The sequence below is a fragment of the Enhydra lutris genome, unplaced genomic scaffold, assembly GCF_002288905.1.
Source record: "Enhydra lutris kenyoni isolate GAN:26980312 unplaced genomic scaffold, ASM228890v2 scaffoldscaffold81, whole genome shotgun sequence".
Taxonomy (NCBI): domain Eukaryota; kingdom Metazoa; phylum Chordata; class Mammalia; order Carnivora; family Mustelidae; genus Enhydra; species Enhydra lutris.
Window position 1 is genome coordinate 3493108 of NW_019154165.1, and position 15458 is coordinate 3508565.

The 15458-nt window shown below is 57.6% G+C and overlaps 1 protein-coding gene across 2 annotated transcripts; it reads right to left on the bottom strand.

Annotated features, from left to right (window-relative positions):
• Positions 1 to 1672: 1672 nt before the first annotated feature.
• Positions 1673 to 14435, bottom strand: LOC111161013 (ephrin B1). 2 transcript variants are annotated; one of them, XM_022524451.1, is made up of 5 exons: positions 13716 to 14435; positions 4942 to 5219; positions 4053 to 4145; positions 3736 to 3864; positions 1673 to 3574 (listed from the first exon to the last, which is right to left on the bottom strand). In XM_022524451.1, exons 1-5 carry the CDS (start codon positions 13841 to 13843, stop codon positions 3162 to 3164), a joined length of 1041 nt encoding a protein of 346 aa, XP_022380159.1. In that variant the 5' UTR covers positions 13844 to 14435; the 3' UTR covers positions 1673 to 3161. The 2 variants fall into 2 exon arrangements, with proteins under 2 accessions (XP_022380159.1, XP_022380160.1); XM_022524452.1 differs by lacking the exon at positions 13716 to 14435 and adding an exon at positions 6215 to 6274.
• Between the last annotated feature and the right edge of the window lie 1023 nt (positions 14436 to 15458).

Here is a 15458-nt window from a genome sequence, read left to right on the forward strand (position 1 = left end):
CACTGTCCACCCTCACAGGAAGGTTTATGAGACTTGGTGACATAATGTGTGTAAGGTAAGTGTTTGAGACAAGTGGCAGGCGCGGTCCAGGTGAAGGACACTGCCGCAAGGAGCTACTGAGCACCACTGTGTGGCCAGCACTGCTCGGGCACTGAGCCCAATCCAGTACCTGCCAAGGCCCCCAGGCCAGGGCAAGTGGGAAGAGCCAGTCACAGATCTGGGCTGTTGGAAAGATGGCCCCACACTTTCCCCAGCTTTCTCCCACTGACTTGCCTTCACACCCCCAAAGCTACTCCCAAGGGGCCCCAAGGAATTCGACCCCTCACTGGCAGGGCGAGGGCAGCTGATAGCTGATAGTGGGGGACCACCCAAGGACATTGAGTTGCAGAAGTGCATGAAGGGCTCAATCAAGCCGGTCAGGCTCCACCCCAGTTAGAGACGTCAACCTGTCCTGAAAACCAAGCCCTGGTTAAAGACCCCCCAACCCAGGCTGGGGGCCCCACTCTGGGCAGGCAGTCAAGTAGCAGAGGCCCCATCTGATCCAGGCACTTCCTTTGGTTAATGAGAAACCAAATAAACAGCCTCTGCCCCAGCTGGCTCCAGGAGCAGCCCAGCCTCCCTTCCCTTCACCCTACAGGTCCCATAGCTCTCCTCCCCCTTCCTTCTCCCTGTGCTTCCCACTTCCCTCATAGCCCTGCCTGTACCTTGGCTGGTTCTCTGAAGCCTTCCTGCTCTGGATCACTAACTAGCCCTCCCCTTCCTTCCTCCTTCTTCTTTCCTCTAGTGCCTTCTTACCCATTTCTAGCTACTGGGATCTCACTTGCCTCCTCTCCTGACATCTGCCTTGGCCAGCTCTACAGGGAGCTCCCCACCCCCAGACTGGAGCAGGAAGGCCCCAGGCCCTTGCCACTCTTCCTCTCTGTTGAGGGATTGGGGCTAGACCCTCCTGCACCATCAGCCTGTGGGAGACTGGGTGCTCACGGCTGCTCATGGCTGCTTAGCTCTAGGGCTTTGCCTGCCAGCCAGAAGCCCCTGAGTATGCCACAGTGAGGACTCTGGGGTAGCCCACCTCTGAAGACAAGAGAGGAAGATTCTTCTGGCTAAGAAGTGAACTGGGTGGCCTGAAGCAACCCCAGTCCCCAGTGGGCCACAGCTGAGGCCCAACTCTTGGAAAGTTATTTCTATCTACCTTTAGGTATCTTGAGGCAGGGCAGGGCCCGGCCTGCCAGCAGGTCCCAGATGTAGCTCCAGCCAGGTGGTGGCAGTGCCTGTGGACACACCCAGGTCTCCATGGGAACACCCCCTCCCCCATCAACTCTCTCTAGCAGAGCCTAATGACAGACTGGGCGGATGCTCATGGCCTGTGCCACAGAGGTGACGGGACAGACAGGGAGAAAGGGCTGCAGGCTCCAGTAGAACAAGAGGGCAGAGGAACTTGGGGTGGGGAGGTGGGGGAAAATAGGACAGGCTTAGGTCACCTGAAACAGCTTGCTTCACTAGGAAAGCCACCCTTTTCCCATACCGGCCCAGATTGTCAGTGATTTGGGCACAGGAAATCTTTCTCTCTCCCTCTCTCAATCTCTCTCTCTCTCTCTCTCTCTCACACACACAAACACTCACATACTCACATCTCATTCCCCAATATCATGACACCATTTTACACCCATTTCTCCATGTGGTTAATTTTTTTTTTTTAGTTCTCATTTTTTTTTCTAAGAAAAAAGCAACAAGAAAATAATTCAGAGTTTATACAAAACATCTTTACATTATTTCTTCCAAAAAGACTAGTATTTACACAAATGGCAACAGAAACAAAAACAAAAAACCCTTCCGACTGCCACCTGGAAGGGGCTGGCTGTTTCGCTCCCTTTCCCACCTGGCACTGGGGTGGGCAGCTGGCCAGGAAGCAGTGTAGAGGTGGGTGGTGATAGGCCCAGCTCCTTCCCCATGGCCACTTGGGGAGCGCCTACAAAGCGCACTCCAGTGGCAGTCTGTTAGCAGCCGTGCTGGCAAGGAGCCGGGGTCAAAGTGCACGGCGTGCTGGCCCAGCCCTGGGAAGCCTCTTCCTCTTTCCAGGCCCTGGCCCAAGATTGGAGGGGCCAGCGGAAGCTGGGTTGAGGGGGGCACCTGCCTGTGCTAGAGCCCAGAAAAGGAGCAGGCCACCTGGCTTTATACCCGCTTAGGTGCCTGCCCTGGGCCAATGTTTCCCACTAGGCCAAAGGATGCCAAAGGTGAGAAGAGAACAGGGCGGGGAGGGGGAGGGGGAACTCCCAGCTCTGCAGGGCAAATAGCCACCTGGGCACCTCACCTCCCTCCACCCCCATGAGGTCATTTGCCTGCAGCAGCTCTCCTGTTCCCCAGGCAACAGCCAATTAAGACGTTAATTACCGTGAGAGTGAGGGAGGCAGGAGATGCCCAAGAATCCCACAAGGAAGAGATTTTTTTTTTTTTTTTTTGGGGTGGAAGGGTGGCAGCCACTACCCCATTGCCAAGATCAGCTTTGTAGAAGGAGGGTCAGGAGGGCAGGGTGAGATGCTTTGCCCAATGGCACTCTCATCTTCCCTCCTGGACAAGAATAGCTCTGGCCAAGCCACCCCTCCCCCAAACACCAAGGAGTTTATAAAAGAGATACCATCCTATGCTTCCTGGCTGGCCACATCCTGCCCTTGTTCCCTTAAACTGGGCCGGGCCAGGCTCAGAAAGCCCAAGGAGGGGCTGGCTTTTACATTTTCCATTTTTCTTTAAAAAACAGATGAAAATGAGTTGACAGCTAAAAAATGAACACAAAAACATTAAAAACAGTGATCATAGCGGACAAACAGTCCTGGGAAAGGGGGGAAGGGGGAAGGGGGGCAGAGCCGGGGGGCCATCTTCCTGCCTGCTGTCCATCAGCGTCCAACCCTGCCCTCCAAGAAGGGGCGCCCCTGCAGAGCCCAGAGGCCTGGCCAGAGGGGGAAGGCACAAGAGCGTGGGGGCTGGGGGCACAAGCACCCCCCTCCGAAGCCCAGAGGGCAGGGCAAAAGGGGGATTATAAAAGCCAAGAAACTACAAAACTAAATACAAAGGTGGGCACAGCTGGTCAGGGGAGGGAGTGTGGGGGAGAAAGGAGAGGTGCAGTCCTGGCCGACTGTCTCTCGGGGACCCGAGGCTGCGCTGGGCCCTCAGACCTTGTAGTAGATGTTCGCTGGGCTCTGGGGTGGCATCTCCTGGACGATGTAGACGGGGTGCCCGTAGTCCCCACTCACCTTCTCGTAGTGGGGGCAGTAGTTGTTCTCTGTAGTCCGTAAAGGGATGATGATGTCGCTGGGCTCGGTGCCCGCCGTGCCACTGCCCACCTTGGGACTGGCCAGGGTACTGAGGGAGAGGGCGGGCGCCCGCTGCTGGGTGTGCTTCCGGTGCCGTTTGCGCAGCTTGAGTAACAGAACTGTCAGGAAGATGATGATGAGCAGGAAGATGACACAGCCAGCGCCAACGGCTGCGAACAATGCCACCTTGGAGTTGAAGAAGCTATCGGCGTCCCCACTGCCACCTCCGCTTGCCCCAGGGCCGCTTTTCTCTTCCTGGTTCACAGTCTCTGAGGAAGGAGGAGGGAGGGGAGACGTGGTTGGCCACAGGTCCCAGGGACACACTGCCCATTCCTGGCTGGGCCCCGTCCTGCCTCGCTTCAGAGACAGGGCCTGAAAGGGTGGCCAAGCAATGGCTTCTGCCCTTCTGGGAGACACCCACAGCACTCACCATGCTTGCCGTCAGAGTCACTCAGGGAACCCCGGCCGCTGGGGGCCTGCGTGGCCATCTTAATAGTGTTGTCTGCCTCCTTGCTGGGCCGGCTGGTGGTCAGCTGCTCAGGCGTCACAGCATTGGGGTCTGGGGGTGGGGAGAGGACGGGTGAGCCAGGGACCTCAATCATCTAGCACAAGCCAACAGTGACCTATAAGTCAGACCTCAGATACTCTGACCCTATTGCCCCTCCCCTACTCCCGAAAGCACCCATACCCAGCCAGGGACATCTGTTGCAAAGGCTCAACTGGGGAGCCCTCACACTGGGCACTCACCTTGCCCAACCTTCATGACGATCTTCATGGTGCGTGTACGGCACACGCCTCCCTCCCGGTTTTCCAGTCCCTCCAGGCTCCCATTGGATGTAGCTGTAGCAAGAAGCCAGAGAAGTCAGCAGGAGAGAAAGGTCTGCCCACACTACCTAGAAATCCTAGTGCTGTCTTATCCCATAAGAACAGAACTGGGAGTTGGGGAGGGTGGCAAGCAGCTCCCACCTACCTGCGAACCTTTCCGCCTGTCTCCCTTGCACTGGAAACAGAGTAGCCAGCCCCGGACCCAGCCCACATCAGAGACTAGCGCTTCCCGCAAGGATGCTACTCCTTAATCATGACCAGGCCTTAGCCCTTCTTTCTCAGTGGACACTAAGGCATCTTCTCTTTGGGCCATGTTGCTCAGAGGCAAAACAATCAGAACCAGAATCATGGGGGAGGCTCCTGCACAGACTGGAAGGAACCCAGTCAGGTGAACCGGGCTGGAGTCCCAATACTGTACCTAACTCCCCGAGTGACATGGGGCAAGAAGCTCCTTCACATCTTGGGGCCAATTTCTCATGATGAGAAAAGCCCAACCGCCAGCTGATCCCAAAGAGTTCTGACAACTCTGCCATTCCCGAGATTAGACCTTAGGCAGGCCCAGAAAATGAGAACTTCAGGTGGGCACCACAAATTGGGAGTCTTCCCCCACCCAACTTCTAGAGCAAAGGGGACTGGCAGCCACCCGCTTGGTGAATTTTAGGGCCAGAAATCCCAGGCCGGGTTGGAAGGAGAGCACACCGGTCTTCAGAGGGGTCCAGACCAGGACAGGCCATGTGCTAGCTCACTGTACTACTTAGAAACTTCTGCTGCTACCACGTAAGAGAGAACCCTATGATGAGAAGGGACTCACAGGTAATGTAGTAATCATGGTGCTTCTTGAACTCCAGGCCCATGTAGTTGGGGCTGAACTCCTGGAACTTAATGGTGAAGCGGATCTCCTGCTCTGGCCGATTGCAGGTGACCAGCACATTGGGGTCAAGCACGGTGCTGCAAGCAGCCGCCTGCTCGGGCCGCACCAGGTACAGCTTATAGTACTCGTAGGGCCGCCCTGCTTCCGCTCGGGGGCAGATGATGTCCAGCTTGTCTCCAATCTTTGGGTAGATCACCAGGCCCTTCCCACTCAGGAACCTGCCCAGAAGGGAAGACAGTCAGCCTCAGGGTCGGGGGTCCCGGGCCCTCCCCTGAATTGGGGGCGCACACCATGAAGGCCAGGCTGAGCCTGCTAGGTGGAGATGGGAAGGAGAGGTATCTCGTCCTACCATCCTCAGGCTGGGGTGAGGAGAGACAATCACACTGCCAGCAGGGTGTGGAAGGGGTGGCCCATGGGCAAGGCTGCCAGGCTTTGACTGCTCGGCAGGGTGGGGCACGGCCTACCTGGGGGAGCCTTTTGTCCTAATGTGGCATTTCCGCAGGGGGCTGACATGGCCAATGGTGTCAGACTTGGGCTGCCTGGAGGTGGTGGCCCTGTTCTCCTCCTTCCCCCGTCACACTTACATTCCTTCAGAGCCACTGCTACCATCTCCCCAGTACACGTGTGTGTGTGTGTGTGTGTGTGTGTGTGCAGATGCACACACACAAACATACAACGAGCCCACACATGCCTTAGCCACCACCCCTGTGGCTCCCAGACTACAACTGGGGGAGCTCAACCTGTCTGAGACCCAAGCCTTCTCTCCCATCCTTGCTAATCTTGGGCCTGATAGTGATAGAGGAAAAGGCATTGCTTGGAACCAAGGAGGAATGGGTAGTCTCTGGCGAGGTGCGACTCTACACAGCATTCCCCACTCCTACAGCCCAGTGTCTTGGGGGGGACCCATCCAACCCCCATAGCGTGAGGACCTGAGTCCCCAAACTTGACTAGTCTCAGTCCTAAAAAAGAGCAGACGGAGGGGAGAAATGGCCCAAACAATGACAATAGATCATGTAAGAGATGGTCCCAGGAACCTCACACATCTGTGTTCTGATACCTCCACCTCCACATCTGTCCATGTTATAGACCCTGAGGGAGCAGGCCAAATGCCTTCTGAGCCAGGTTCATCTTCTAATTTTAAAGGCTGGGACCAGGGCGTAGCAGAGGGAGGGCAATTGCCCAAGCCCATCTACCCCTATCACTCTGTCCTTACGTAAGCCCACAGTCAAACCATGGTGCTATCTTGGCCATTTCTGAGCCTGGGCAGGCTGGAGCTGGGAGCAAGGCAATAGCATGGAGGAAGGAGAAAGCAGACAGACTTCAGAACCAGACAGACATGGCCCTTCCTAGCTCTGCGACCTTGGATGAGCTGTATGATCTCACAGAGTTTCAGCTTCTTCACTTATAAACTGGCAGTGGTAAGAGCCCTATCCATCACCCCTGCGCCAGGATCGTGGAGTAGGTACAGTGGTGCATGCAGAGTGCCTAGCACATAGTAGGTACCAACAGGTCTGACTCCTGCTTAGAAACAGTCTAGTCTGCCACGAGGCAAGATACTAACAGCAAATGCCTATGACACCAGTCTTGGGGTTTTTTGGCGAGGGCGGGGGCTGGCTAGGAAGAGAAGCTACAACCCCATCCTTGAGGATTTTTCTGTCTGCTGTGGGTCAGAAAAGTAAAAAGGATCCATGCTTTAGCAACAGACAGTACCAGGCTATCTGTAGGTTATGTGGGAGGATGGTGGCTCAAACCGCAAGGGCTGGAGGCAGCGAGAGGAAGGAGACAATTCATCTGACAGGAGATGGTTCCTCAGAAGGAGCAGAATGCAAGTGGGTCCTGGCGGGGCAGGGGGAGGAGGAGGAAGAAAATAAGAAGTTAACACAGAGCAAGAATGGACAGGAGTGGCTAGAACACAAACCCCAGGCCAGTGACTGGCCCCACAACTGGTAGAGAGAAGCAGAAGAGGGGGTGGAAAAGCTCAGCTGGGGCCAGTCTGAAAGGCCTCAAGTGTCACAACAAGCATCCCACTGGGGACAGACCTTCTAGCAAGGACAATGGAGGGTTGAAAGTAGCACTTCAAGGGAACAGAGCTGACAGCAGGAGAGCATGGCTCCACTTCCTGGGGGCCTGTTGCTCACTGGGGACCACAAGGTACGAGGGCCTGCCGGGAGCTCAGGGCCCTCACTCAAGGGAGGCAAATGATACCCAAGGAGGTGAGTCTAGACCAAGCAGATGAAGAAAGGCAGCCCTCCCTCTGTGTTAAACGAGACTTTGACAAGCTGAGACCTGCCATCTTCCTCTACAGGAGGGTAAAAACCACAACAAGAAGGTCTTTCCCTTAGTACCTGGATTTACTGCACTCTAGAGGGCCAAAAAGGAGGCAGGCATGGGAGGAAGGCCCTATAAACACTGAAGAGGGAACAGCCTCACCCCAGGCCCCCATAATTCCCAAGGCCATTTTCATTTCCCCAGCCTCACACTGGGTCCACCCAGATAGCTGGATTCGATGACTTCTAACTTCTTAGAACCAGTGGAACCTTCGAGACCTACTGAGTCCAGGTCCCTCATATGAGGGACGGTGTGATTAGTTGAACATTCCTATGGAAGAGAGGTGCTCCAAGCTGACTGGAGGAGGCTACCCTCCGCTGGGACGTTAAGCCCTAGGGCTCTAAGAAGACCTAAAGCCTTGGCTGATTCCTCACAGAGCTGCGCTTCAACGAGACCTTCCATGGAGGTGATGGCAGGTGCACAGAGGGCATGCGAATGGGTACAGGTCATCTCACCTCTCGTGCCACTTGGCCCTGGCTTCCTCACCGGGGGCTTAGCTGTTCTAAGCACATCTATGGCCGCTCAGGGTCTGGAGCTCCGGATCTGAAACACAGGGCTTCCAGCTACTGGGGGCTCTACCTTGAATCCAGAGCCATCAAGGAAACAGATGTCTATACAGTGGATGGAGGAGGGGGTAGAAAAAAGAACTATGGCCCCTAACACCGCTCAGACTCTCTTCAACCTCAGCAAAAGACTTCATGAATATTCATCAGTTCATTTGCATAGCAGCTGGCAGAGGGAAACTCACCTTCCCCTAAAGTGCAGAAGGGAGAGGAGCCTGATGAGACCTGCCTTCCCTGACCCTGATCCCCTATAATGGTGCCTCCACAGCATCTTCTCAAACATCAGAACTGCTTCTTGGCCTACGAGAAGCCCTGGAAAGTGGCAAGGGGCCATAAGGGGCAGGTGTGTAGCCAGCGAGAGCGAAGCCTGAAGCCAGGTACAACACTAGTCATACTATCCAGGTGGGGGTGGGGGGACCCTGCAGGTCTCCCCTCATACATGTCAGGTTAGGAGTAGGGGCAAGAGAGGAGGACAAAGAGATTGTCCCCAAGTTAAACTCTTCATCCCCCACTTTTCAAAAACTATTATCAGGCCAAGCTTTCTTGCCTGGGGCCACCCCCAGACAAAGCCCTTTTCTGGAAAATAAGGGGATTGACAAGGCCCAGCAGGAAGCCTGAAGCAGGTCGCCATGGTAACCCCTGAGGCCTTCCGTCCTCAGCTTCTGATAGCCCCAGGACCCCAGTGAGCCACCCCAGGGAGGAAAAGGACTTGGGGGAGGCTGTTGGAGCATTCCAGCTCCTTCTTATGGCCTAACTCTTCCCTTCCACCCTAGCCCAAGTCTCTCCCTCAGCCTTTCTGCTGAGCTGAGAAGTGCCGCCATGACTGCTAGTTACAAATCCTGGGAGGCGAGAAGACTGAAGGGTCTGGGGCAGTAGCCTGGTCAGAGGCTAACTGCCCTCTTGCTTCCTTCGTCCCGCTGAGCCCCTCTCTGCCCAAACACAAACAATCTGCAGTGGGGGCAGCTTGCAGCTATGGGGGTCATGCCCAGAAAGGTGCCCATGTTCCACCAGGCTCATGCTTTCCTTCCCTCAGGCTCTAGAAATCTGTGGTCAAAGAGTGGCCGAAGGGAGAGCCTAGTCCCAGGCCGCACCGGTCCAAGTTTGGTAGTAGACTCCAGCCACCGCCTTGATGCGGGGACCCCGGCGGCACTGTGCCTGCACCCACAGAGTGGTAGGACGAGTGGAGGACAGACCCCAAGCCAAAGCTCAAGTCTGCTCCCATCCCAGCAAGGGTGGGGAGCCCCCAAATTAAAGGCTCCTCTTTCATTCCCCCAGCTCCACCCAGCCCCCGAGGGCAGGAGCAGGCCTGGCGTGTCCCAGCAGTGCCCGCCCAGGCGTGGGTGGGCAGGAACAGCAGCTGGGTCCTGGCACACACACAGCACTGTCGGAGGCAGAGAAGCCAGGAGAGTCCCAGAGGAAGTCACCCTCCCCACCTACACTGAACTCTGCCCTCCCTCGGCCCTCCCAGGCTCATACTTGGGTCCAATGGAGGGGGGCTCACACCCCTTTCCTTGTTGTCTGCTTTCTGTGGGATCCCTGAGAGGAAGTGAGGCTTCTGGCCCAGAGAGGAACCCAAGGTACCACTCTGAGCTCAGAAGGGAGAGTGCCAGGCAGGAGCTGACCTTGCTGAGTTCAGGTGACTGAAGCAGGCTGCCCTCAGAGGCAGACCTAACCAAATTGAAGGAGGAAGCCAGGACACTGCTCGTCCCACGCAGGCAGGGCCTGAGTCACAAGGACAGATGCACGCACACCTGTGAGGTAAGAGGGGAACCCAGGGGCAGGGAGCCGGCTCCTCTTTCCACACCCCACCTTGAATTCCTCTCTCTCCTAGCTCCCGAGGGAGCAGGATGGCATGGAAAGAATGGCATACAGCAAGCTCTGCCCCTGTGAGCTGAGTCTAGACAAGTCACTTCCTTCTTCCAGGCACAGGCCTTCTCATCTGGAAACAGGCGGCAGGGGGCGGGGGGGGGGCAATTCCTACTCCCAAGGGCTGGTGGGAACCACCAACGAACTCACATAGGAGGATGCTTTGTAAGTAAGTAGAAAGGTGCTGCCTGACTGTTAAGTTGGCCTGCCAAACACAGTACCATTTAGAAGAAGCTAAAGGAGCTTCCACTCCTGGCTGCTGGCACCCCCACCCCAAAATGCCCACTATGAAAACACACACAGGAGGGGCTGCTATTCCAGGGCCAGGAATCCAGGATGTGGCTGGTGAGCAATGCCCCTCACCACAACTTGCCCAATAATCACAGAGTGGACCCTCCCCCAAACCTGGTGTTTTAGTGACAACAAGCAGCCTCCTGGCTGGCCCACCCCTTCCACAGTCCCAACCCCAGAAAACAGTAGTGTCCAGGGCCTGTCCATCCCCATCCACCTGAGCTGATGAGGCAGCGGAGAACCTGAGGGGAAACAGGGAACCCTCCATTTAGCCCCCACCCCAGCCTCACAGGCCCTTCTTGCTTTGGCCCAACTGCCTGGGGTGGGGGTGGGGAGGGAGGGGAACAGGAAACTTTAGGAGCTGCTGGGTTCCCATCACTCTCAAGCCCCCACCTGTGGCCAATCAGCCACAGAGTAGAAGAGGTCAGGTCTCTAGCCGCCCCGGAAAGGGGCCCCCTGAGCCGGCCTCCCCAGGACTGTGAACTGGAACAGCTGTGAGGGGGCTGGGACCAACATTTTGGCTCCTAGCAGGCAAGCCTGGGTTGGGGTCTGCACCTGCCCCCACCCATGCTGGCTGGAGTCAAGGGTCCTGGACACCAAGCTGAACCCCCCCACCCCCACCCCCTTTTGGGAAGGTGTAATGTGATCTCAGGCACATTCCCACTCCCGGAGGTGGGGGAACCTGAGTGGGGGGCAGGAAGGGGTCAGAATGGGACAGAGAGACTGAACTGCAGCAGCTGGACTTGGCTGAGGACTCAAGTGTGAGGCCTGCCGGCTGCCCCAAGCTCTCTGGGGAAGAGGCTAGGGGGAGGGGGCCACTCTGGGACCTTCCATCACAGCCCCCAACCCAACCAAGCACATGCATACCCTCTGGTTTCTCCCAACCTGTAGTGGGACTAAACCTACGGCCCACCCCCCATGCTCATCAGGCAAATCTGACAAGAGGGGCAAAGGAGAGGCAGAAGCCCTTACCACCCAGAGACTTTCACGCTGAAAGACCCCAGCACCAATTCTGGGAAAGAGCCTGGAAGTCTTAAGTCAGCGCTTCCTGCTCCCCTCTCTCAGTCAGGGCTGGGGCTGCATGCACCCTGGAACCTGGAAACAAACCCCCAGCCCCACCACTTCTTTATTTTGATTTCTTTTCCCCAAGAAGGAAGCAATTAAGCAAGGTTTATAGGCACTGGGAGATTTGAGTGGGGAGGGGGGGTACCAGCTCCTGACAAGGCTGAGGAAAGAGACCAAAAGCAGGGAGGAAGAGGGGAGGAAGAGAGAAAATGAGCCTGTGAGGGAGAGCACGGGCATGTGCGAGAAACAAAAGGACTTGAGAAAAAGAGGCAGAGAGTGACTAAGAGTGAGAGGGAGTGTGAGAAAGAGGGAGAGCAGGGCGAGCCTCACTGGAGAGGGGAGGTGAGTGAGGCTCACAGAGGGTGTGAGAGGGCGAACCAACACAGACCTGAGAGGGAGAACTCGTGCAGGAGGCAAAGAGGGAGAGACAGACAGAGACAGACTGTTTATTTGAAAGGCTGTGGCAGCCTGAGGGTTGGGCGCGGTGGCAGAAGCAGCCCCTGGAGCTCTTGTGGAGCTGAGGGCAGTGCCTCCCTCCTGACCTCCCGCCCCGCCCCCCATGCACCAACACACACAGACCCCTGGGCATGGATGGAACTGGGGGGTATGCAGAGGCACGAGCATCAGTCCCCCACCATTCTTGGGATCTGCTCAACTACAGGACAGAATTTGTGCGGGTCCTACGTAGTCCTACTGAGTCCTCACCCTGCACCCAGATGCCTGCCCTCAGCCTGAAGTGGATGGTGGGGTGGGTGGAACTAAAAAACCTGGAAACTGGTCCACAGCACTAAAGGCTCAAAACACAAAAAGGGAGAAGCTCAGAGAGATCTTGTTTCTCCCAGCACCCCCCCCTCCAACTCTGCAGGAGGGCTCCTTTCCAGCTTAGGAGCTGCCTGCTATCTCTGGTTAGAGACCCGAGAGAGCAATTAGGTCACTCCCATGAGCCCCTATAATGGGCTACCCCAGGCGGATTTCAGCTATCCTGACTGGAGAGAGAGCATTTCCAGCCTACACCTCCCCTGTAAGCAGGGGGTGGGGGTGGGGGGAAACTGGGCTCTTCACAACCCTTTCCCTTGAGCTAAACAGCTCAGGGCCCCCTGACTATCTTAACTCCCTGCTGTTAGGAAAGTGCTGCACCCAGTCTGGCTCCTGGGTGGGAGAGAAATTCTTGTCAATCACTTTCCTTGTACCTTGTTTCCTTTCCGGAACCCTCTACACTGACCTTGTTTTAGCCATCCCACAAACCGGTAAATAGGACCCTACCTTAACCCAAGAACAGAAATAGAGAAGCGGCCTTCTCCCACTCCAGGGTTGAGAGATGCACTGTCCCTGGAATGTAAGAGGCCAAGGCGGGCAGGAGCCCGGGAAGTTAGCCGGGGAGCCCAGGAGAGTGAAAAGAGATTACAGATACAAAAATCAGAGAGCGCAGAGGGCAGGCCAAAGCCCCCCAGTTTCCCACTAAGTAGGGGTATCTGCACATCACCAGGACCTCCACAAAACAGGAAGACCAATCTTGACCCTGGATTCCAATCCCAGTCCTGAATGCCAAAAGAGTAAAAGGTCCAGAGGTCACTACACAGCCCCAGACTCTTCACTAACAGCCCAGAAACCACTGAGCCACCGCCCTAAAAGGTGTGTGTGTTGTTTGGGGGTGGGGGGGATTGTGAAGGGGAAGGAAGAGGAAGAAAAGAAAGGATCTCCTCTACATAGCTACATCCCCAACCCCTTGGGAAAAGCTAAGCATAGCTTCCCAATCTGAGGGACATAGGGCGGGGGGCCACCGGGACCCGCCTGGCCAGGAATCCTTCCATCCCCACCTCCCCTCCCTCGCCAGCTCCGACGCCACTCTGCCTGGGCTGGCCCTCGAAGCTCTGCCGCTGGCTCCATTGGACCCCCGACGGGCGCTGGATCGAACCCCCTCCCCAACAAATCCCTCTCCCACTCCGCCCCTCTCCACCGGCCGCCTTTGTGAGCCTGGGAGCGGCGCCCGCCCTTCCACGGCCCCGATAGGGAGAAAAGAAGGGCCAGAAGAGACGGCAAAGCGAAAAGCTAGGGAAGCAAAGAGAGAAGAAAGAGAAATGGAAATGGGAGAAGCCTGAATGGGGATACAGGCGCAGCCACCCGCCCCAAGCGCGGAGTCCCGAGCCGTGGTCCCTTCACAGCCAAACAAACGAGAAACCTGTGTTCCGGCCTCGTCCCCCACCCAGGTCAAGCTCGCCCCTAAAGCGGCTCTCGGAGAAAACCGCCACGTTCCCAGGGGCCCCATAGGGGAATGCGTTCTCTCCCCCACCCAGCTCTCGGGTGCGCCCTCGAGCGCCCGGACTCCCAGCTCCGCCAGGAGCGACAATCCCGACTTGATCCGGGACGTGCGAAGGAGAGAGCGCGGAAGCCAAGGGGTCACAAGCCAGCCGAGTGCCCCCCCACCCCACCCCGCCGCACCCTGCCCCACCCGCCCGCAGGAAAACACACTCGAAAACGCCAGAGACAAAATGGGGCGCCGCTCCTCCTCGAAACACCTCCCCACACGCACTCGGGGGCGCGTGGCCTCACCCTGCAGGAGTGCCTCCCACCCCCAGGGACCTGAGCCAATAAGTTACTCACTTGGGGTTGAGGGAGCTCCAGGACACGGGCTCCAGGTTCTTGGCTAGCGGCGTGGCGAGCCGGCACAGTGCCAACACGACCATCGCCACAAGCCACTTGCCAAGCCAACGCTGCCCAGGCCGGGCCATCTTCCCAGGAGCAGGCTGCACTTGGGATCCCCTGGCGCCTCCTCAGCAAACTGGCCTCGCCTTCCCGTGCTGCGCTGCGCTCTGAACCGCTCAGGCGCCCATCCTCCGCAGTCGCCGGCCTTGAAGTGCTCCCCTCCCGCCGGCTTCGGCGTCGCTCTTCTCCGCCCGGCGGGCCAGGCGGACTCACTGGGCAGCCGTCCCCAGCCCGGGCATGGGCCGCGGCCTCCGAGGTCTCGCTCCTCTGGTCTCTCCGCCGCACGAGGCGCGACGGGGGCTCTGCGCCCCCGGTGATCCGGCCCGATTCCGCTGGGCTCCCCGAGACTGTTCGGGACTGCGCGCCCTTTCCCTGACTGGGTCTCCCCACTGAGGACTCGGTGGCCGCACCGACGCCTCGACTGTCCCAGGATCGACGGCCCTTGGAAGAAGTGGGAGTCTCCCCACAATGCGAGCTCAGTCCGGGGGCTCCCGGCTGGGTCGCCCTGGCACGGTCTCCGTTCCTCCAGGCCACACTGGGACTCTGGGCTGCGCGCCCCACCGACAGCTTCTACTTCAGCGGGGGCCCCGTTCAGTGTACTCAGAAGAGCGGGAAGACGCAGCGGAGCGAGCTAGTCCCATCGATTTGCGCTTCTGAAGCCTCGGCCGGGTCGCTCCGCAGCCCCGTCGCCGAGTCCTAGCTTCCCGGCGATTACACCCGAAGGTCTGCGGCCAGTGCGATTCTCACACGCCTCCCACTGCTGTCCAGCGCGCATAGACTCTCCCGGCGGCCGCTGGGCTGTCTACTCCCCTGCTCAGGCGAACGCAAGGCCGACCCTACTCCTTTTAGCCAATAGGAAGCTCCGTCTCGGGGTCCTTGTCCCCTGTCACGCCCCCAGAACAGGAAGGGGGCGGGGCTCCTGGGAGCTCTTAAGGACGCCGTGCTCACGATGGCACCAATCTGAGAGTGCGGCTCTTGTGGGTAGGGGTGGGTGCGGTTTAGTCTCGTTCCCAGAGCACTGGGCCGGTGGGAAGTTGGCGTTCCTCTAGGGCTGTCGGCCTGCTCTCCTCTCGCGCGCCTAGTCGACACTCTGGCTCACTGAACCAGATAGGCCCTGTCGCAAGTATCCCGGGAACGTACTTCCATTCTCTTTATACAGAAACCCTGAAGTCCTCTGCGCCCACCTCTGTGGCAAAAGTAGCCTGGTTGCTCCCCGTCCCATCTCACGTAGGGCTCTGGTGGGCCTTCCTCCTTCTTACCTCACAATGCAGTGTCTGCTTGCACTTGGACCTGGAGTCCTAAACACACAGATCCGATAGGTAATGGAGACTCAAGAGAGATCAAGTACCAGATGGAGGTGGGTGGGAGGTGCGCTCTTTGCCCCTGGGGACCAGGCCTTTGGATTCTCAGCCTCAGGGGAGAGCTTTGTGGGACCTGGGAGCCCAAACCTAGAGTCTTGTTCTGTCTGAAGGGGCAGGCAAGACCCCGGAATAGGCCAGCGGGGATGTAAGGGGGCACCTCGATAAAGAAAGACACCTCCTGGGCAAAGAGGAAAGGGTGCAGGCAGACGCCTTTTGAAAAAGCAAAAGCGAGCGTCCTGGCCCCAAGACGCCAGACTCTAGGCCCTCCCGGCCTCACCAT